Here is a 21,971-nt window from a genome sequence, read left to right as displayed (position 1 = left end):
AAAGATTGATAAATTTGAACAGTAAGTATTTCTGTATGCTCAAACACTATAAACAAAGTCAAAAAACATCCCAAAAAGGGAGAAAATATGTGCAACATATATCACAGAAAAAGGATTAATTTTACTAACAGATAAATACCTCTTAAAAATTGAGGGACAAAGAAAGGAGCAAAAACCTGGTAGAAAAATGAGAGAAAAGCCTTGAACAGACAGTCAATAAATAAATAAATAAATAAATAAATAAATAAATAAATAAATAAATAAATAAATAAAAATGTTTCTTAAACTTAAGAAAAATTATTCAAACTCACTCATAATTAGAGCAATGCAAACAACACTGAGATACCATTAATCATCTATTCGATTGGCAAAAATTAAACAACATGACAACATATTCTGCTGGTGAAACTAGGGGAAAACATGTACTCACATACAGTGCCGATGGAAATGCAAACTTAGTACAACCTATCTGGAAGGGAATTTGGTGATATCTAAAAAAACTACATATGCATTTACTTTGCCCTAGCAATCCCACTAAACATAAACCTCCAATAATACAAAAGGTTATTTATTGCAGCATTGTTTATAATTACAAGATATTGGAAACAACCAAGGTGCCTATACATAGATGGATGTATTTAAGAGGTATTTATCCCTTAGTAATATTAGCCCTCTTTCTGTGGTATGTGTACATATAGTGATGGAATAAACTATAGGACATTCACACAATGGAGTACTATGTAGCTGTGAAAATTGAGAAAGAGCTTTATGAACTAATAAGGAGTGATTTCCACAATATCACTTAAGTGAAAAAGGCAAAGCTCAAGAGTGTCTATAGTGTGCTACCCTTTGTGTTAGAAAGAAGGGAATATGAGAAAAGATACAGGTATCCATTTATTTGTGTGAAAGAAATAGTCAATTCTGCTATAATACAACATAAGCATCCCTACTGTGCAAAATTACACAATAAAAATCAAAGGGTTTATGAAGAAAACAGGGCACAACATTCAATCTTCTTCCAACGGAGGAAGGGAGGAAAGGAAGGAGGGAGGGAAAGAGGGAGGGAGGGAGGGAGGGAGGGAAGGAGCCAGGGAGAGGGAGAGGGAGAGGGAGAGGGAGGGGGAGGGGGAGAGAGAGAGAGAGAGAGAGAGAGAGAGAGAGAGAGAGAGAGAGAGAGAGAGAGAGAGAGAGAAGAACCTAATTTAAAAAAACAGTAGCACAATTTTATACACGTTAAATGGTTAAGAAATACATAGTACAATAAATGTGTCCCTTTACCTGGAAAAAGTCCTGATGGTTGCTTCTGGAGTAGGCCTCAGGAGGACTGCAGCTTGTGAGTTACGATAAAGGGGTGACAACAGGGCTCCCTGAAATCAGAGGGGAGGTTATAGGCCCAGGTGTGGATGAGTGTGACTCCTCACACAGGTAAACCCAAGGAACTTGGAGATGTGTGAGGTGTGCACATCTTGTATATTCCTACACAGCTCAGGTCAGCTGGGTACAGTTTCTGTGTTCTTCTAGAGTTGCTCATGCATGAAATCCTGCATGAGCAAATGCGAAATTCACATTATGCTTAAATTGTTCTCTAAGATGTCAATCACATTGGAACAAATTCACTTTGTCAAAACAAGCATTATAGTAAAACTGACAGTACAGGAAGGTTAAACCAGAAACTAATGAGACTGGTTAACCAATAGGGGGTGGGTGGGAATGGGACAGAAAGAATGGGGGACGGGAAGGAAGTGGTAGGGTTAAAGGAGAGTGACACTTGTCTGAATACATTTTTTTGGGTGGCTTTAACTCTTAGAACCCAGGTAATGTGTCACATACCACCCTTCCAGTAAATAAATAACATCAACCCAGAATGTGAGGAGAACCCAAAATGAAAAACAAAAAGTAAATAAATCTAACTATGTTACAAATGAATATCATAACCACACTGAAGGAGGTGGGGAAGAAAATAGCTAACTTTAGTAACTTTGGAAAGAAGTGTTTTTGTTGTGTTTTAACACCAATATTTATTGATGGGTTGATGAGCATAACATTATATAGAACAATAAACCACAACCATGCCTTAAAACAGTTTGCTACACCGCCTAAAGAGGGAAAAGCTATAAACTTAGGAACTTTACATATTCAAGTCAAAGAGCCTCTGAGGTACCGAATAGATAAGTATCAGATAATTTTTCCCTTTTATTCAATTCCTGTGTTACATTACTTGATCACAAAGCCAGGATGATATTTCATACAGAATTCCTCATTCATTTATACTTTTTTTTATTAGTTTCGCGTATACAAAACAATGTAATAGTTAGACATTTACAGCCCTCACAAAGTAATAACCCCTCCCCCAATCTACTACCCCTCTGACATCGTATATAGCTGTTACAATTCCATTGATTCTATTTCTTATGCTGTACTCCACATCCCGTGACTATATATATATATATATATATATATATATATATATATATATATTAAATTATAGTTGGCATTCATTATTGTTCCGCTTCAGCTTCAGGTGTACAGTGCAGTGATCAGGCATCTACATCATCCCTGAGGTGGTCTCCCTAATGAGACAAGTGTCCATCGGATACCCCTACCAAATCTTTACAACACTATTGATTATGTTCCCCAAACTGACTTTCGTTATCGCCGTGGCAATGTTGGGGTTACCAATTGTGCTTTCTAATCCCTTCCCCTTCTCCTTCATCCCCACCCCCTCCCATCGAGCAACCCTCAGTTTTTTTCTCTATGTCTCTGAGACTGTTTCTGATTAGTTTGCTCATTTATTCTGTTCTTTAGATTCTACATATAAGTGAGATCATATGGCACTGTGTTTCCCCAAAAATAAGACAGGGCCAGACAATCAGCTCTAATGCATCTTTTGGAGCAAAAATTAATATAAGACCCGGTCTTATTTTGCTACAATATAAGACTGGGTAATATGTAATATGTTATAATATGATATGATATATGATGATATGATATGATATGATATGATATGATATGATATGATATGATATAATATACCGGGTCTTATACTAATATTTGCTCCAAAAGACTCATTAGTTCTGATTGTCCGGCTAGGTCTCATTTTCAGGGAAACAGGGTATTTGTCTTTCTCCGTCTGACTTATTTCACTTAGCATAATAATGTTCTCTAGGTCCATCCATATCATTGCAAATGGTAAGATTTCATTCTTCTTTATGGCCGAGTAATACTCCATTGTATAAATGTACCACAGTTTCTTAATCCAGTCGTTTACCGATGGACATTACGCTTGTTTCCATGTCTTGGCTATTGTGAATAGTGCTGCAATAAACATAGGAGTGCATAAATTTTTTCAAATTAGCGTCTTGAATTTCTCTGGATAGATACCTAAGAGTGGAATTGCTGGGTCATAAGGTAGTTCCATTTCCAGTTTTTTAAGATACCTCCATACTGATTTCCACAGTGGCTGCACCAATCTGCAATCCCACCAACAGTGTACCAGGGTTCCCTTTTCTCCACATCCGCGCCAGCACTTGTTGTTTGTTGATTTATTGGTGATAGCCATTTTGACCGAGGTGAGGTGGTATCTCATTGTGGTTTTTATTTGCATTTCTCTGATGATTAGTGACGTTGAGTATCTTTTCATATGTCTTTTGACCATCTGTATGTCCTCTTTAGAAAAATGTCTCTTCATGTCCTCTGCCCATTTTTTAATTGGGTTGATTCTTTGGTGTTGAGTTAAATGAGTTTTTTATAAATTTTGGATATTAACCCCTTATCACGTGTATCATTGACAAATATCTTCTCCCATTCAGTAGGATGCCTTTTTGTTTTATTGATGGTTTCCTTTGCTGTGAAAAATCTTTTTAGTTTGATGCAATCCCATATGTTTGTTTTTTCTCATTCATTTATACTTGAGCCATCCCACCTGGCTACTCCTCTGTTTCCCATTTCTTTCCTTTCCCTTGGCAGTGGTGTTCTTTAGCCATTGCCTTCCTAAAGAATTTTGTGCACATCTTCCTTCCCAAGCAAGGAAGCCAGCAAGCAAAGAATTAGTTAGAAAATCAGCCACAGGCAGATATATGAATAAATAGACTTAGACAGACGTTAGGATGGCAACAGCTTGATTCAATGAGGTCTAAACTAAGCTGACTTTGGCAAAGAAGCTGCTCTGGCTCGCTGAAAGGTCTATAATGCCACCTCAGGTTGTGCCACCACTGCCAGGCCCTGTGTTTCTAAGAGATTAGCAGTGCTCTATACCAGGAGGAAGCCAATGTAACCAGGTAGCTAATGTGACAATACAACCAGTGCTTTGGATCTCTGCTGGGAGCTGATCCCGGCTCCCAGCATAATCATTTGCCAAAACCTTCAGGATACTGAACACAATCTTTAAATCTCTTGGAGAGGTAAGTTAGGCACCTCTGTAACTAATCTTTCTACTTGGAAATGTGAAGTAAAAAACATCCAACACTGAGGCATAAACCATGCTGCAGAGGTGGGAATAGAGGAGTGTTTTGAGGTGCCCAGCTTCCTTGTTCAAAACACCATGAGAAAGTCCCCAAACATATTGTCAGAAAAGCCATTCTTGTGGTTACAGTGCTCCAAAGCTGACCAAACCTGCAGGCATATGGGTATTTTCTAAAGCACCAACACTGTACTAACAAGAGTAGCCATAAAGGTACTCTACGTGTAGGGATTTGGAGGCCAGAGGTCAAGTGACATGGGCAAGCTACCTAGAAGACTTGACTCGACAGCTTTCACCTTTCAAGAAGAACATCTCCATCCAGCAGCCCTTCAACTGCAGGAGACAAAAGAGATGGTCACGTTCTTCTGAGAGAAGTGCTGGTTCCAAAAAGCTCCTGGGGAGATAATACCCCAGAAGCTCATTTATGAGAGAAGGTAAATAAAAACCGCCAGACCACAGAACCATCTTGTCAAGTGAGACATATATATTTAACAGGCATAGCTTGGGGTGTCAGGTAGAACAGGGGATTTTGAGACATAATAAAAAGCAGGAAGATTAAAAGATCAAGTGAATGGTAGGTTGGATGATAGAGCAGCAGGAAGCAAAGGACATATGGGAAAGGTTGAAGGAGCACGCAGAAGCCCAGCTGGAGGGAAGGCAGCATGGCTTCAGTCTCTATCCAGTGAAAGAGCTTGCTTGGCTGGTTCTTGGCATGAGTCCCTCTCTCTCTTTCTGAGACTGGATGAACATGTGGCATTCAGCACTATAGCTGGGGGAGATGTATTTATAAATGGGGAACTGGTGCATGGATACTGAAGAGAAACAGACTGGGTGTGCCGTTCTGTAATGCCCTGTTTATATCAAAGGCAGGTTTGCGTTGACAGCACACATGGGGGTGGCATGTGACAGCAGCAGAATATGGGGAGAAAGGGGAGGATAGGGTAATGGTGGGGCTGGTAGATAGGAAAACTCTCAAGTTATAGTTCTTAAATACTAGAAAGCAAGGAACATTTTGGTCTCAGCCTTTTAGTCAAGATATCAGATGCTCGTTTTCTCATCTATATCCACCTTCTCCAAAACTTTAACAAACTCTGTGAAAGATATGGCTCCATTGCCGTCCTGATTAGCCTCCTGGATGATCCTGTCTGTGATGCTGCTCAGTTGCTCATCTGAGATATTCTCTCCAACCACCATGCATAGCACCTGGAACAGCTCATCACCGGAGATCTTGTCATCTTTATCCAAATCATATAATCAAACAGCGAAGTACAGTTTGCTGCTTTGGTTGTTGAGTGCTTCTGGTCCTTTCTTCTTTGCTTTTTGCACTATCTTGAATGGGTCAGAAATGAGCTAAAGTTTTTATGAACCTATGGAAGTTGACCTGATCTTCTCCTTCTGGAAAGAAGGCACTGATGAGTCGGTCCCCCACTAGGTTAATGACAAGTTTTGGAATCCACTGAAAATCTTCTTGGCTGAGGGCCCCATTCTCACCTTTGTCCACGTTGGTGAGCCAACTGTAGAGGTGGGTGATCTGACTGTGGGAAAAGCCAGTCTCCATCTTGATCCCCTTGAGCTCCTCTTTCCTCAGTATTATGGAGGCCTGAGACCCCACCCCCAAGCAGGAGCTCATCAGGAAGTAACTGTGCTTGAAGAAACACCATAAAGCTCATGAGAAAAGGCATTGTAGACAAATATTGTACTCTAGTTGGTAAATTTGTTCTTCACAAGGGAATGAGTTAGAAATTCTGAAACTACTTTATGTGAGTACTAGGATTGAGCAAATAAACATGTTGTGGGTAATGACAGTTTGTCACTATTGGAGAAAGGAGTTACAAATAAAGAAAGGCGGCATCTAGAATGAGTCCTGTGGTATTGGATAGAATCTAAAATATCAGTATAAAGTCATACATATATTCTCACACACACACACTCACACACATACATATATACCTGTATATGTAGATGGATAGGCATAAAATAAAGATGTGTATATGTACATGTATGAGTATACAAACATGCATTTCTAACCTTTGTCATCTGAGAGGGCCTTAGAAGCAATGACACTCTGGTAACATTGAGCACAGCTAGCGCCCAAATGTTTCTAAATATCATTCTCTAATAAAAGAAACCAGGCTGTTTGGAGAAATTATTTATTCCAAGGCTCAGTCAGGGAAAACAAATAATCCTAGATATCCTGAGATGCCACAAAGCAGGAAAATGCTAAAAAATAAAATAAAATAAAAAAATAAAAACAACAGGGGTCAAAAGGGCACAGGAGCCGATTTGAAGGAGCTCCCACTGGCCAAATCTGGGACACTTTGAGCAATTAAATAAATGCTAGTAATAGATTATCCCACAGAGAATAAAATAAACATCCATGAGTCTATACTGAGATTACTTGGGATAAGTAAATAAATACACGGAGGTGGAGTAGCTCTTCCTTACAGAAGAATTCTAATTAATAAATATAGAAGTACTGATGGAAATGTTAAGAATCACCACCATTGGCCAGATATGATGACAGTAACAATTCTTGCAGGCAATAATCATTAATGGATGCTAAAATTAGTTGGGGAAAATTATGCTGAGAAACAGGATATTTGCATAAGTCTCAGAGTTTCTCCCTACAAGATACTTGTTGATTACAGAGAGAAAATAGTAATTTAGTAGCTGCAGAAACCTGGCAGACACCATGGAAGTTAACATCACCAGTAACAGGGCATGCCTATATGTGAACGTCCTAATATGATGCATTGAAATGACACTTCTGTGGGATTCTTAACAAAAATGTGGAACCTCAATCTAATCAGAAGAAAACAGCAGACAACCCCAAATTGAGGGACATTCTAGAAAATAATTGGCCAGCCCTCTTCAAGTGTCAAAGTCATGAAAGGCAAAGATTGAAAGACAATCACAAATTGAAAGAGACTAAGGAGATTTGACAACTAAATGCAATACGGGATCCTGGATTGGATCCAGGGCCAGGAAAGTACATTAGCGGGAGAACTGGCAGAATCCAAATAAAGTTAATAGATTTAGTTAATGGAATTTATCAATGTTCATTTCCTGGTTTCAATAAATATACTATGGTTATGTAACATGGTAACATTAGGAAAAGCTAGATAAAGCGTATTTGGGAACTCTCTCTACTATTTTTACAACTTATCTGTAAGTATAACATTATTTCAAAACAGAAAGATACACACACACACACACACACACACACACACAGCCATGGATATTAAGTTCAACCAGTAAATGCTTAGTTCACATTTTCTTTCAATAGCAAAATGGACAAGACCACAGAGAACCCAAACTGATTAGAAGTTGCTATGGTATATGACACTCTGGCCCCTAGTGCACCATTATGGCTTAGATTCCCATTTCAGAGTGTGGAGCCAGTGTGTCACAGCAGTTCACCCTCATCCCCTTCTGAATGGAATGTCCAGCTCCTCTGTTCTCATCAGTCTGGTCTCTTGGTTCAGGCCCAGATGTGCAAGCACTTGGGACATTCATTAGCTCTCCCTTTGTGCAAGCGTAAGGCAGGTATTTCCAATAGGTTACAGCACTCTTCCCCACTGCGTCCTCACAGCCACTACTGACTGGAATCCACACTTGAGCTGAAACGTCTCCTATTGCTGTATTCAGCCTGCAGTCAGGTTCATGGGGACCCTTGAAGTCTAAGATATTTGAAGGCTTAGGTTCTGATGTTTAGACATACAGTCACAGATGTCATCCTTCCTCACATGTGGCAAGAGACTCCAGTAGTCTCACCAAGTGTCCCTCTCCAAGCCTCATAAGTGATCGAGGGGTGAAATGTCTCATGGTCTCTGTGGTATTGGAGGAAGATGCTTGACATGAGATGGGGCCCTGTGACAACAATTGACCAGGTTCCAGAGGAACGCTGAGGCTTAAATCCTTATCAGGATTGACAGTTAACTCATTATAACGTATTATGTCACAGTTATATTCTTTGTCAGACTTGATAAAATTACCTAGGAAAGAATATCGTGGATTCTTTGTCATTTCATAGGCTGATGGTGGTTTTCTAACTTACCACACTGTGGCATCCAGGGACTTAAAAATAAAAGTCTGTCAAATCATACTTTTCTTCTTACTAAGGACAAGGGACATTCCAACAGCCTTCTTGTGAAGTAAATGGAGGAAATCACTCAAACTAGGACCCAGCCATCTTTGGTCATAGTCCAGAGCTATAAACAATGGCCACATTTACTCTTCCATTTTCTATCAAGAAGAAAAAAATAGGTCATATAAGAAAGCAGCTTCTGAGAAAAAATAAACGAGCTTAGAGAAGAATTAGAAGACTGCGAATGGAGTTCTCAGCCAGGAAAGAGGATTAAAGCCTAGAGCTGACAGAAGGAATATTTCAATAGTATTTGACCTGCCCTGGGAGAAAGACCTTCTCACTGCCTCTCTCTCTCTCTCTCTCTCCCATTCCCAGCTCTATCTTAGTCTTATCCAGCCTCTCCCCTCCCCTTTCTCCATGGGTGCGCATTAGAGATTTTCAATATTCTTTTTTTTTATTAGTTTCAGGTGCACAAGACAAAGTAATACTTAGACGTTTATCATTTCTTTCCCTCACACTTTGTGAACCCCCCTCCCCCCATCCACTACCCCTCTGACATCGCACAGCCATTACATTTCCACTGTCTCTATTCCTAATGCTGTACTGCGCTTCTTGTAAGTATATACATACGTATATATACATATATATATAAAATTATAGTTGGCATTCATTATTGTTCAGCTTCAGGTGTACAGTGCAGTGATCAGGCATCTGCATCATCCCTGAGGTGGTCTCCCAAATGGGACACGTGTCCATCGGATACCCAACAAAATCTTTACAACATTATTGATTACGTTCCCCAGATTAATTTTCGAAACCCCGTGGCCATCTTGTGGTTACTGACTGTTTTCTAATCCCCTCACCTTCCCCCTTACCCCCACCCCCCCGCCCATCTAGCAACTCTCAGTTTTTCCTCTTTGTCTCCAAAGCCGTTTCTGATTAGTTCATTCACTTATTCTTTTCTTTAGATTCCGCATATAAGTGAGATCATATGGTACTTATCTTTCTCTGCCTGACTTATTTCACTTAACATAATGTTCTCTAGGTCCATCCATGTTGTTGCAAATGGTAAGATTTCTTTCTTCTTTATGGCTGCGTAGTACTCCATTGTATAAATGTACCACAGTTTCTTAATCCAGTCATCTACCGATGGGCATTTCGGTTGTTTCCATGTCTTGGCTATTGTGTATAGTACTGCAATAAACATAGGAGTGCATAAAGATTTTTGAATTGGAGTTTTGGATTTCTCCGGATACACACCCAGGAGTGGAATTGCTGGATCATAAGGTAGTTCCATTTTCAGATTTTTGAGATACCTCCATACTGTTTTCCATAGTGGCTGCACCAATCTGCAATCCCACCAACAGTGCACAAGCGTTCCCTTTTCTCCACATCCTCGCCAGCACTTGTTGTTTGTTGATTTGTTGATGATAGCCATTTTGACCGGGGTGAGGTGGTATCTCATTGTGGATTCTTTTGTTTTTTATAAGAGCTGGGACTGACCAAGCCTTTCCTTTACTGTAAAAGAAGTACACATACCATAGTGTCCTAGGCAGGTCTTGTTTTGCTTTTATAGAATATTTTCATAGTTTTACAAGCTCTCTCAGAAGTCTTCTGTTGTTTTATGACTTGTTTCAAAATGGTGCTGTCCATCCAATCTCTCTTGGTTCATCTTAGGTTTGTTCCTTTATCTCATGTAGTTCGTCCCTTTAAACCAGTTAAGAAAAATTCTAACCTTGGTTATGAAAATCTTTGACATACAAATTCTTTCCTAATCCTAAACCTTCAATTGCTCCATTCTGCCTAAAGAAATAATTTCAAATCCTTAGGCCTACTCTCCAGCCTCTGTCTAATCTGGTCCTAATTTACCTTGCCAGATGGATTTCCCACAAATCCTTTGCACAGATATTAGACCTCAGCCAAACCAAACTACACGTGCTTCTCTAGAAAATGTCCTGCACTCTCAAAACAGTATTTCCACTTGGAATGCCCTCTCTTCCATTATGGCCTCTTATTTATTTTTTCATTTTGAAAAAAATTAACTGGGCACCTACTATTAATAAGTACTATAAGGATATAAAACTGAGTGAAACATAATCTCTGCCATCCGGAGGACATGGATACTGGAGGAAATTATATGGATTGAATATAATGTTTTAATACCTAACTGGTGTGTGGTGTTAGATAATCTCAGGTGTTAGGATTAAACTTCATGGTAAAAGTAGCATTAAACTTCATGAAGAAGGCCCTGAAGGATGGGGTAGAATTGTGACATGAGGAATTCTGGAAGGAAAAGGTTTACAGGCTGAGGAAACCACGAGAGCAAGCAACAGAGGCAGGAGAAAATGGAGTGCCTATACATGAATTCAAATACTTTGGCTGGGCTGCAATGCTTCGGCAGACTAGATCTTGAAGGATCTTGAATGTCAGACTAAAAAGTTTGAATTTATTCCACAGGCATAGGAAATTATTGAAGGGTTTTGAGCACGGAAATAACATGATCAGAAAGAGCAGTGCTTTCTGAAGATACCAGGCCGTGCATGTATAGGGTTAATTTCCTCAATTTCTAGAGGCTTTTTCTTGGTATAGTAGGGAGAGAAGAGCCTGACACTAGTTTCAAACATAAGATTGCAGGAGTGGTGATGCCTATCACACTCTCCATTTAATTCACCTGTCTATTCTTAGCAAATTGACGGATCTTGGAGACTGGCTGTAAATATTAATAACTTGTGACTTTAATTGTTACTGCTGTTCCAATGTGGTATTTTTCTTGGAGCAAATCAGCACAGCACCTAGCATGTGAAATGATACAGCTACTGACCCCAGCAAATACTTTTTCCCTCTATAGCCATTTTCAAGGGTCACCAGAAGCAGTTTGCTTTTGAGACTATGTCAGCTGTCCTGCTGTCTGCCATAAGCTGCAGGAATCATTATCATCTGGACACCCCACAGAACATCACCCTGGTTCATCTTTTCCTCTTTGGACTGAGGAACAGAAGTAGCAAGTACTTTAGATGCCTCAGACACAAGCAAACCAGGAGATGAAGCCTGGTACCACGTACTTTATCCAGTCAGGAAAGCAGAAACCACACCAGTTATTTTAACAGAAAGAATTCAACATAGGAAAGGTATTATAAGACTGACATGGCAAGTGGGAAACTGAGGTGACAGATAGTGACCACAGAAAGTAGCTGACACTCCTAGGGAAGAACCTAACCGAAAGCAACTGGTGAGGAAGAAATGTTTGCAGAGTCCCAGCATAACAGAGCAGAGTGTGGAATACATTTGGAGCTGACAGACAATATTATAGCTTAATAGTCAGCACAATAGTTAATGAAAGTATTAGCCAATGAGTCTTGTTTATATTAAATATGCTGAGAAATAAAGAAAATTCCTTCCTGCAGTTCTCAGCTTTGGAATTCTTTCTTTTTAAACATTAGCCTGGCTATGGAACAGCCATTAAAATTACTTGTCTGTATACATCATTACAGAATATTCTCAGGTTGACATTCTCTTGCATGCCTAAGACATTTATTTCACTGTTCAAAGTATAAGCAGACAATGGAATACTACTCACAATAAAAAGGAACAAATTGCTGATACACACAACAAGTTGGATGGATCTCAAAGGCATTATGCTGAGCGAAAGAAGCCAGTCTCAAAAGGTATGATTCCATTCATACGACACTTTCAAAAACACAAAACCATAGTGATGGAGAACAGATGAATGGTTGCCAGGGGCTTGGAATGGGGGGAGACTGTGACTAGAAAGAGATAATATGAGGGATGTTTTGGGGGATAATGGCAATGTTCTGAAACCGGATTGTGGTGGGGTTACATGAGTCTGTGCATTTGATAACATTCATAGAGCTGTGCTCAAAGATAGTAAATTAAAAAATGAAAAAAGGGAAAAAGTAAAGGCAGAACATGCATTGCTTGTATGTGAGAAGGTTTCATCTTTTAAAAATAAATTGGTGTGGTAAGGTCAAGTATGACCATACTGAGCTTTTGCCACATCCAGTCTGAGTTATGAGGGAAGAGTGTCACTTGGAGTGAGACCAACTGTATAACATCTCTTCAATTTCTGAGCACCTCGGAGCCCCCAGCTGAGGGCAAGGCATGGAGGCTGGGGCAGGAACTCTCCCTGTGCCTCTGGGCTGTTCTGGGACTCATGCTACCAGCTCCTGTGATTTGGGTGAGGGTATTTGCGCTGTTTGCAGCAGTTCAAAGCCTTCTTCTTCCCTGAACTTCAAAGCCTGGCCTGCCTTTTCCCCACTCATGTCTTTCATTTGGTGCTAGCAACCTTTGAAGAGTGATGCTTGAATGGCCCTTGGCTGTGACCCCACTAATTGGCAAAGCTGGCCACAGGGGATGAAAAGATTCTCACTGGCATCAACATCACAGTGACCATGGTCCAATGGGCCTTGTTTTGTGTTCCTCTTGACAGTCCAGAGCAATTCCTGTCAATAAAAGACTGAGGGGCAGCAGGAAGTGTTCTCCCTCTGGCCTTCCTGGAGCCCTCTTTTCCATTCACGTGGGGGCTACTGGCCACACATGCTTGAAAATATAATTTTGTTATGCTCTGCACATTTAAATTGCTTCATTAATAGGACGCCATTAAACAAAGTGTTCCTGAACTTTAAAATACATAAAATCATTTTGCATTCCATCACCCTAAGAGTTTTTGTTTAGTTCCAGCTGAGATCAAAAGGAGAGAAATAGTCTTTGCAGTTACATGCCGTCTTTCAGAAAGCCTCTCTTTGGATGAAAACTACACCATTGCTACTGCTGTTTAGGCTCTGCTCACTAGAGGCTAATCTCATACCCAAAACACCCGTCCATTACAGGATGGGATTCAAAAGTGAAGGAGCACGTCCTCTTTTGTGTTTGGCTTCTTCCGCGCCACATGCTTTTTTAAGGTTGATGTGGCATGTATCAATTAGGTATTGATTTTAATTGCTGTGTAGTATTCCATTGTATGAATATAATAGTCCACACTTTGTTTATCCATTCTGCTGTTGGTAGATATTTGAGTTGTTTCTAGTTGTGTGTTTTTTTTGGGGGGGCGGGGGGATTTTTGTGACTAAAGCTGCTATAAATATTTTTGTGCAACTCTTTTTTCCCACCTCCATATACCTAAAAGGGAATTGAAGGGTAGATATAGGTTATTAGCTACTGCCAGTCTCTGAAAATGACTACACCATTTTACACTTACCCCCCCAGCAATCTACACGAGTTCGAGCTGCTCCGCATTTTGTCAACACTTGGTATTATTAATCTTTTTGAATTTTAGCGCCTTTAGTATATAGTACTATATCGCTGTGGTTTTTATTTGAATTTTCCCAATTGAGAAATGATGTTGAGTGCCTTTGCATATGCTTATTGGTCTTTTGTGTATTTTCTTCTGCAAAGTACTTCTCAGGAGAATTGAGGAAGTTATGGTGGCAATATCTGTTAGGGAACAGGAAGAAAGGTGTGATTTGGAAAAGCAGGCTTATCAATGATAAGGCCATTTTTCCTAGTCCTGCGTAGTTATACATTTTTGGTGTTTTAAATAGATATTAATGTAGAAAGTGGTTAAAAGAAGAAAAAATAGTAGGTACCTGTTCCCAAATATCTCCCTCCTAGCCAATAGCCATTGTCCAGAATTCTGCTTCAGAGATTTATTCCTTTGGGTTTATCACTAGGATTTCTAAGTATGTTAATGTGAGTGCATCTGTGGGCTTCTTTCTAGCCTCACAACTTGCTGGGTGTGGGGTGTGAAGACTTTGGAAACTTGGGCTTTGCTGCATTCAGGCCCTATGGGGAAGCATGAAGGCCCTGGCTGCCTGTGAGAGAGTTGTGACAAAGGATAAACCAGGAAAGGGAAGAAAGACTTGGGACAAAGAAAGCATAGGATGTGCCCTAAACTTTTATTTACTTCATCATTTTGTTTTCCCACAGTTGCTCACTTTGGTAAATTGTTGGAGTTGAGGAGAGAGGAAAGGGAGAAGCACAGTATGAGTTCAACATGATGTTCTAAAACATGTTTGGTAGATAAGAGCACAGTGCCTGCCAGCAAGAGACTTTGGGACAGTCTCAAGGGAATAAAAATGCTCTGTAATTGTAGGAGCAAGAGTGATATGTGAAGAAGGTATTGCCAGACTCCTTTAAGCTTTCCAGAAGGATCAAAGCACTTTATATTTATGTACAACACATACACACACTCCAGTGAAGAAAAATATGAGGCAGACAAGGTCCCTTCTATCTCACAGACAGGCCATAATATGTGCAGAAATTCTGGGATTTGGTCTAAAGACAAACAAGCCCCAGGGTAGAATGAAAATAAGATCCCAGATCACCTCACTAGGAACCCAGCGTGCTTTGCAATGGCCATCTTCACTCCAAGGTTTTATTCCTGTATTCAAATGTACCCCAACATCCATTCTCTAGTAAATATTTCTCATGTTTAAGACAGCATGATAGTAATAAATAAGCTCAGAAAGTCGACTGCTATAAATGCCATGTGGTATCAGTTAGATCACAAACCAAAGCCAAATTTTCAAAACATTTCCTGCTGGAATACCCACAACATTTTAAGATGTATTTTGGAAAGTTTTGAAGCAAAGTAAGCCCCCATCAGCATATAAAATAAAACCGAAAAGAAAGTAAAATGTAAAATAAAGTTTAAAAAAATGTAAAAAAAAAAAAAAGTAAAATGAGGGATGACTTTTTTTCTTTTGGCAGTAAGAGAAAAGATGGGAAAAATCTTGAGATCTTTGGAGAAATGCTTGTTCATAGCCACAAAATGAAGAAATGAACTTCACACCACAAGAAACATTGGGGTTTGGAAACTATTCTTTCATTGTTCACCAAAGAAATTTCTTTGACTGCTTTTGAGTATAATGTCTATTATTTTTTGTTGTGAACACTGATCATAAGTATAACTCTAGCTTTTGTTGAAGTGGTTTCATGGGACGCTAGGGAAAGGGTTGGAGAGTATAAGGGATAGGCCAGCAGGGACAGAAATGGGGTAAAAGCATCAAAGAAGCAACTTTTGTCAGGGACAAGATGGGCGTGACTAATAGTGACTGATCCAAAAGTGGTGCAACTTGAAGTCTGAAGCCTCTCAAAATCAGTGGTAGGAGGGCCAGAATGGGAACCTAGACAAGGTAGGAGAAATTCTTTTTCATTTTATTCCAACTTTTTATTATAAAAATTTTCAAAAGTACAGAAAATTCAAAAGAATTATACAGTGAACATGCATACGCTCATAAGGGAGATATTATTTTTAATCTGACAATTTGTTTCCAATGGGGCTGATATTCACCCCATTTCATCAAAGAAATGCTCTTGAATGAATGAATGAGTGGTCTAACAATCTTCCCACACACGTATTCTGGGGACCCCAACGTGTTTCACTGCTACTCCTGCATGGAGTGTAATTCCAAAAGCAGGAGTCCCTGTGGGTCTGCTTCTATCATCTGTTGTTTTGGTTGCTTCTTGCTTATGCTGTCTTGTCTCCTCCTTGCCTTGTTTTCTTTGGCTTTGTGCTGGCTGTTGTACTGAAAAATTATGTGTGGAAATAATTTGATATCATTTCTTTAGAGAGGATTTTTGTTTGCTTATGCCAGGCACATGGGGATGCTAACAGTACAATATTTATAGGGCACTACTGAGGCAGTAGGAATATAGTTATGAACAAGAAATGGCTCCTGCCCTTACAAGTCTTACTCTGAATGAGCAATAGGATTCATTTAAATAGAGCCTTTAAAGAATAATTTAGCTCATACAAGTTTGATCAGCATGCAGCTTTTCCTAACCTTATCCATCTGCACCCGTTAAGGAGTGGCATGCTGGGCCATGTAGAGATGCCCTGAGATAGCAGTTCTTTTGCAGTTTTATCTCATAGATAATTTAGAAAAATTTCGATGAACGGATTATTGCATTCACCATGTAATAATCTAATCAGAAATCATCAGAACAATTTTACTTCCTTTGACCAAACACCTAGGAAGGACGATGCTTTAGAATACTACACTAAGGCAGTTACTAATTCATGGCAGAAATAAAATCATAGCCCACTTGAATATTATAAACTAAAATACTCTAAATCGACAGACCATCTGCAGGGACTTAAGTGCTTGTGTCTAAGTGGTAGAACCAAAGAACACAATCCTTCCACACACAAGCTCAACAGTACCGAGTTTCAGTCCTCACAAGCTAGAGGTTGGAGCTACTATCAAAATAGTAGAGAGACTGATGAGAAGGAATCTTCTGTGGAGTGGAACCCACGGAGACCTTGACTTATTGATGATGATGACCCAAACTGAAGAGTCTGAGCTCTCTCTCTCTCTGACTTGCCATCCTTAGACATCCCCAGGTGTTATCTCATGCTTGTTTAATGGGATGGGGGTGGTTCTCAAAAAGATGAAAAATACAAATCACTTCTCATCCCTCACTCCTGGAAAAAATGCTCAACAGAGAGCTGACTTAGGAGATTGAAGACAAACTACCAAAATTAATACATTAATATCATTAATATGTTTCTGCCCCAGTTTCCTGCTGTGTAATAGTTTGAAATCCTTTCATGAGACACCAAAGCCTTTGGTTTGTTGGGAACAGATTCCTTTACCATGTAGGCTTTGCTTTGAGGCTCGTGTTTTCCTACTTCCATGAATTTGCTCTCTAGTTTGCACATCCCAGTGTCTTACTTGAGACCTGCTCATCACTATCTGTAATTGATTTTTATGAAAGAACCAGGTTAGTGTCTGAACTCAGGCCACATACACCACGTCTGTCAAAACCATCACTTTCAGTGGGGGAGCCACAGACCTTATAAAATAATTTGTTTTAAGTAAGATCTAGATCAAAGTTAACTGGGACTGAGGAGATGGCATTTGCTCTACTTAAAAATTAATGAGCAACCCCTGTCGGTTAAAATTTGGAAACAGAATAGAATTAGATCTTGAGTGTCCTTCTACCCCCCAAAACAACACATGTATGCCATAGGCTTAAGAATAACTAGAACCAGCATACGTCAATACCAAGCCTGCAATAGAACCAAGTGTTCCTTGTGCTTTCCTCTATTTGTTTTCATCTATTTGCACTAAGATGGTAAGTTCCCTTGGATTCTGTGGTATCTGCTTCCTCCTGAGATCTTGAGCAATGACCCTTTATTTGCGTTTCCCATCACTGTTAAAACACACAGCGCTGTTATCATTCAAGTGTACAAATAATTTATTGAGCTCTTACAATGAGGAGGCATTTTGTTGGCATCATGGAAGACTGAAAGGAAAATTAAATATGGCTCTTGACCTCTAGGAATTAGTAATTTAATAGATGAAAAAGACACATCCAGGGATAATTCATGTTACATTAAAGCAATGCACATGGAAAGTGCTGTAATAGGAGCCTAATTGAATCCAACGCTGACAAAGGTTAGAGTTTCAGTGTCTTTCTCAGTAGATCCTGAAAAAGGGATTCTGGTTACCAGGTTATTTTTCAAACAGGACTACATAATTTGTGGGGCCCAGTGCAAAATGAAAATGCGGGACCCTCTACTTAAAAACTAAAAATTTCAAGGCAGTGACAGCATTAAGCCAAGTGTGTCCTTCTGAGTGTGGGGCCCTGTGTGAGTGCACAGGTCACATGCCCACAAAACCAGCCCTATATTCAAATACAGTCTCTGAATATGAGGAAGAGACAGTTTTTTAACAGTCCAGAGGAGGAATTTATACACAGGAAATTTTCTTCCAAGTAGTTCATAGGAAAATAAACTCTTCCTAAGGAAAGAAAATAATTCAGTGTTTTCCAAATTAGCAAATTGGATTGGGATCTAAAAGATAGAAAATTACAATTTGCAAAGACAATTTCTCAGATATTTCACAGCTACAAGGTAAGTATAATAATAATAGTAGCAGTAGTGGTATTAGTAGCTGACACTAACATATAGAGCTTATTAAGTGCCAAGATTCTTCTAAGTCTATTACGTATATTTACTCATTTAATCCTCAAAAGAGCCTTGGATGGTAGATACTATTATTTCCTATCTTACAGATGAGGAAACTGACCTTAGAGAGGTTGAGTAATTGCCCCAGTCACATGGCAAATAAATGGTAGATCCAGAATTTGAACTTGGTCTAGCTCCAGAGTCTGTGCTGTTAACCACTATTTATACTATTTCTCATAAAGACGGACTTGACAGATGGACAGAAGGGAGGAAGGAAGAAAGGAAGGAAGGGATGAAGGGAGGGAGGAAGGAACGATTGAGTTATCCCATTATATTCGTTCATTCATACCATAGATTTGGCTTACCCAGGGTATACTGTGTGTTGTGTGCATGTTTTAATTTTTTTTTTTTGCATTTCATGTTCATAGTTTAACAGCACCCGTTCGCCCTCCCCCACTGAGTGTTGCCACATGACCCCATGGAGTAGAAAGGTACTGATTCTGAGAACATTCTATCACAGCCCTAGCCCACTCTTTCCAGACACTTTCACTTTCTTCTCTTTCAACTTTATGGCAAACTATTGTTTCTAACTAACAGGTATTCTTTTAAATCAATTTAAACAGTGGGTCTTTTCCTAACTTGAATTAAATAAAATATAATTTATATAGCCATGCCATTGGCTTTTTCCCCATTACTTCCCGCCCCCCCACCCCCACCCATAAGTGGCAAATAAGGCTCTGTTCAAGATGCGCATCACCTAAGTTGCCTCTGGACTTTATTTAGTTCGGAGGAAAGAAATTCCAACTTGCCCTATATTTATCAGAACTGTAAAGGTTCGGCTTCTCAAATCAAAAAAGACAATAGGACAAAAGGATTCTCTGACAGCCAATTGTCCCTGTCACCATTAAATAAAAAGTGCGTTTGGCTGCTGGTCAGAGCCTGTAGTCAGTCACTATTCTTTCTTTGTTTCTCAGTCCATTGTTATTCAAGGAAGGAATCGCCTACAAAATGTGGCCTCTGGTGGCGGGGGTTTTTCTCCAGCTCTTGCTCTCTATCCCTCTCTGTCTCTCTTTTTGCATGCACCAAACTTTTTTTCTTTCTGGAAGTTACCTAGGAAACAAAGTCTTTTGTGCTGCAACTTTTTTTGAGCTATTCACTTCGCTGGGAATCTGCACAAAAGCTGAAGAGAGAAAGAAGATTGCAATGTTTTTACTAAAACTTCCATGGCGAACACATTTTTCTCCAGGGGGGGAATCCTGTTGGGTGTGTTGGGGGGCTTTGCAGATACCTCTGACAAGGTAAGCAAATGCTGCGGGTTAGTTTAAACAACTGGCTCTGGAGTCTTCTCTTTAATGGGGCTTGAGAACAGGTCATTTAACAATATGTGAAATCCTCTGACTCAACAGGGCATCATGCCTCCAAAGGTGAAGAGGAGAACAAAGTGTTTTAATGATCCTGGTTTTAGGACAGAATATTATTGAAACCTAACTGGAATAAGAGCAAAAGTATTTATTTTCTGCAAACACCCACCTTTCTCAAAATTATGGAAAGAAACAAATCTAGGTCCAGTGATGAAAACTGGGTCTTTTAATAATCGGATTTAGAAACCCAGCCCTGGAATCCAAATTGGAATGGTGCCTTTTTAATAATTTGTGTTAGGAGCCCAACCCTGAAATCAAAATTATATAATATTAATATCTATCAAAGGTTTGAATGGAGAATTTTCAAATGTTATATAGAAGTCAAGGCCTCTAAGTACGCTGCTGGAAGAAAAGCTTCAGACTGTAAAGCTGAAAGAAAAGAAACTAGGACTGTTTTATGTTTTACACCTCCGGATTTGAAAAAGAAACCCATTTGAATCCCCTCTCCCAGTAACAGCATTTATGTTTTCCACTATAGTTGGTGAGGGGGAGATTCTTCACTTTTGCTTTTCCATGTGCATATAGTATTGATGAAACCATATTTTTAAAATGTTATTCACAAACGCCATAGTCCTGCAGTAAAATGAACTCTGTGTTTTAATCCAGCCTCTCAGATTAGATTGGCTTGTCCTTCAGGTGATGTGTTCTGGAATGTCTCCTGACTCCAGGTTTTCTGGTACATTTTCTGAAACATTTCACAAATATTTAAATCATCTTTTCCCTTTGACCCTAGTAATCTAGCGCTCTCAAGACTTTCAATAGGAATGTACAGCGAGACGGATATCTAGAAAGTGGATCTACCTCTCACTGGAGTAGAGACTAACATTTTTCTTCAGTTTGAAGTTTGGGGATTTCTGGCTACCTTGTCTCTCCTCTTAATTCCACTTGACCCAAAAAGCATGTTTATTTAACCCATTCTTTTTCTTTTGTGTCGCTTGACTATTGAAAGTATAACTTTCAATTAATTGTGCTTACTACCTATTTCTAGGAATACTTCCTTTGACCTAAAAGCTTATTTCTGACCAAATCTTTCTTAACTAAACTATGAAATCCCTTATATGTGTGTTTACATATAAACCATGGTGGTTGAGTCCGAATGTACTTCATTTGCAGTCCCATCCCCCGGAGGACGAAGATACAGATGTCATGTTAGGGCAGAGGCCGAAAAACCCAGTACACAATATCCCCTCAACACTGGACAAGCAGACCAACTGGAGCAAAGCACTACCTCTCCCGACGCCAGAGGAGAAGATGAAACAAGATGCTCAAGTGATTTCTTCTTGCATTATTCCCATCAATGTCACTGGTATCGTTATATTCTTTTCTTAGGGACAGTTGGGTCAGAATATTCTGTGTATTAAATATGTTCAAAACCTGTGCTGCTTGGGGGTACCAGTTAAGAATACTGCTTTCTAAACAAGTAATACCCTTTTCATCAGAATACAACCCAGAGATGTCCAATATGCTTTTGTCAGGTTTTGAACACCAATTTGCATATGTTCTGTTGGGCCACTTGTTATGTAAATGATGGACAGTTTCTTTTTGAAAGAAAAAAAGTCACCAAATAGCTCTTTGGCCATAGCTGACTGAAACAATGGAGAAAGCGGCAGTGATAAATCATATGATAATGATGTGTGGCACTGCAAGAAAGAAAACGGCAAACCCAGATTTCTAAAACTGCAAGTAATGATCCTGTAGACCAACTATAAAATCTGTTTTCATGCTTCCTTGAACGAAGGTAGGCTTGTTTAAAAGATCATTTAGAAGTCTGCATTGATTTTAGGGATTTTTGACCTAAAATATATATGGATTCATAGGTGAAAGCTGAATTCTACTCTAAAGCCAGCAAGCCTGCCTTCCCTTCACTCTCTGCTTTCCTTACTTCTATGAATTGACAGTGTGAATATTAGTTCAGGTTGAATGCAGGCCCGTCAGACTTTTCTTGAAAAGTTTATTGGTAGCGATTGTAAATTCCAGAATTGGAAATGGTAATCTTTGTAAGTAAAATCATGTTATAAAATATTCTAACTTTCAAAGATAGAAATTAAATAGTCGATTCATTGGGCTTTCTTT

At 39.4% G+C, this 21,971-nt stretch overlaps 1 protein-coding gene and 1 pseudogene across 6 annotated transcripts in view; one reads left to right on the top strand and one right to left on the bottom strand.

Annotated features, from left to right (window-relative positions):
• Positions 1–21,971, top strand: part of NHS (NHS actin remodeling regulator) — a 347,739-nt gene that overhangs the window by 312,231 nt on the left and 13,537 nt on the right. For 3 of the 6 annotated variants that reach the window (XM_033116698.1, XM_033116721.1, XM_033116713.1), the window contains exons 4-5: positions 18,906–18,968; positions 21,012–21,204. In XM_033116698.1, coding sequence (XP_032972589.1) covers positions 18,906–18,968; positions 21,012–21,204 — 256 coding nt within the window. Of the gene's footprint in view, positions 1–18,905; positions 18,969–19,656; positions 19,776–21,011; positions 21,205–21,971 lie in introns of those variants that run through there. The other 3 variants (XM_033116708.1, XM_033116729.1, XM_033116736.1) reach the window with 2 other exon arrangements.
• On the bottom strand, positions 5,486–6,089 carry LOC117024832 (calcineurin B homologous protein 1-like; annotated as a pseudogene).

This window comes from Rhinolophus ferrumequinum, chromosome X (assembly GCF_004115265.2).
Source record: "Rhinolophus ferrumequinum isolate MPI-CBG mRhiFer1 chromosome X, mRhiFer1_v1.p, whole genome shotgun sequence".
Taxonomy (NCBI): Eukaryota; Metazoa; Chordata; class Mammalia; order Chiroptera; family Rhinolophidae; genus Rhinolophus; species Rhinolophus ferrumequinum.
This window is presented reverse-complemented; position numbering and strand designations above follow the sequence as displayed.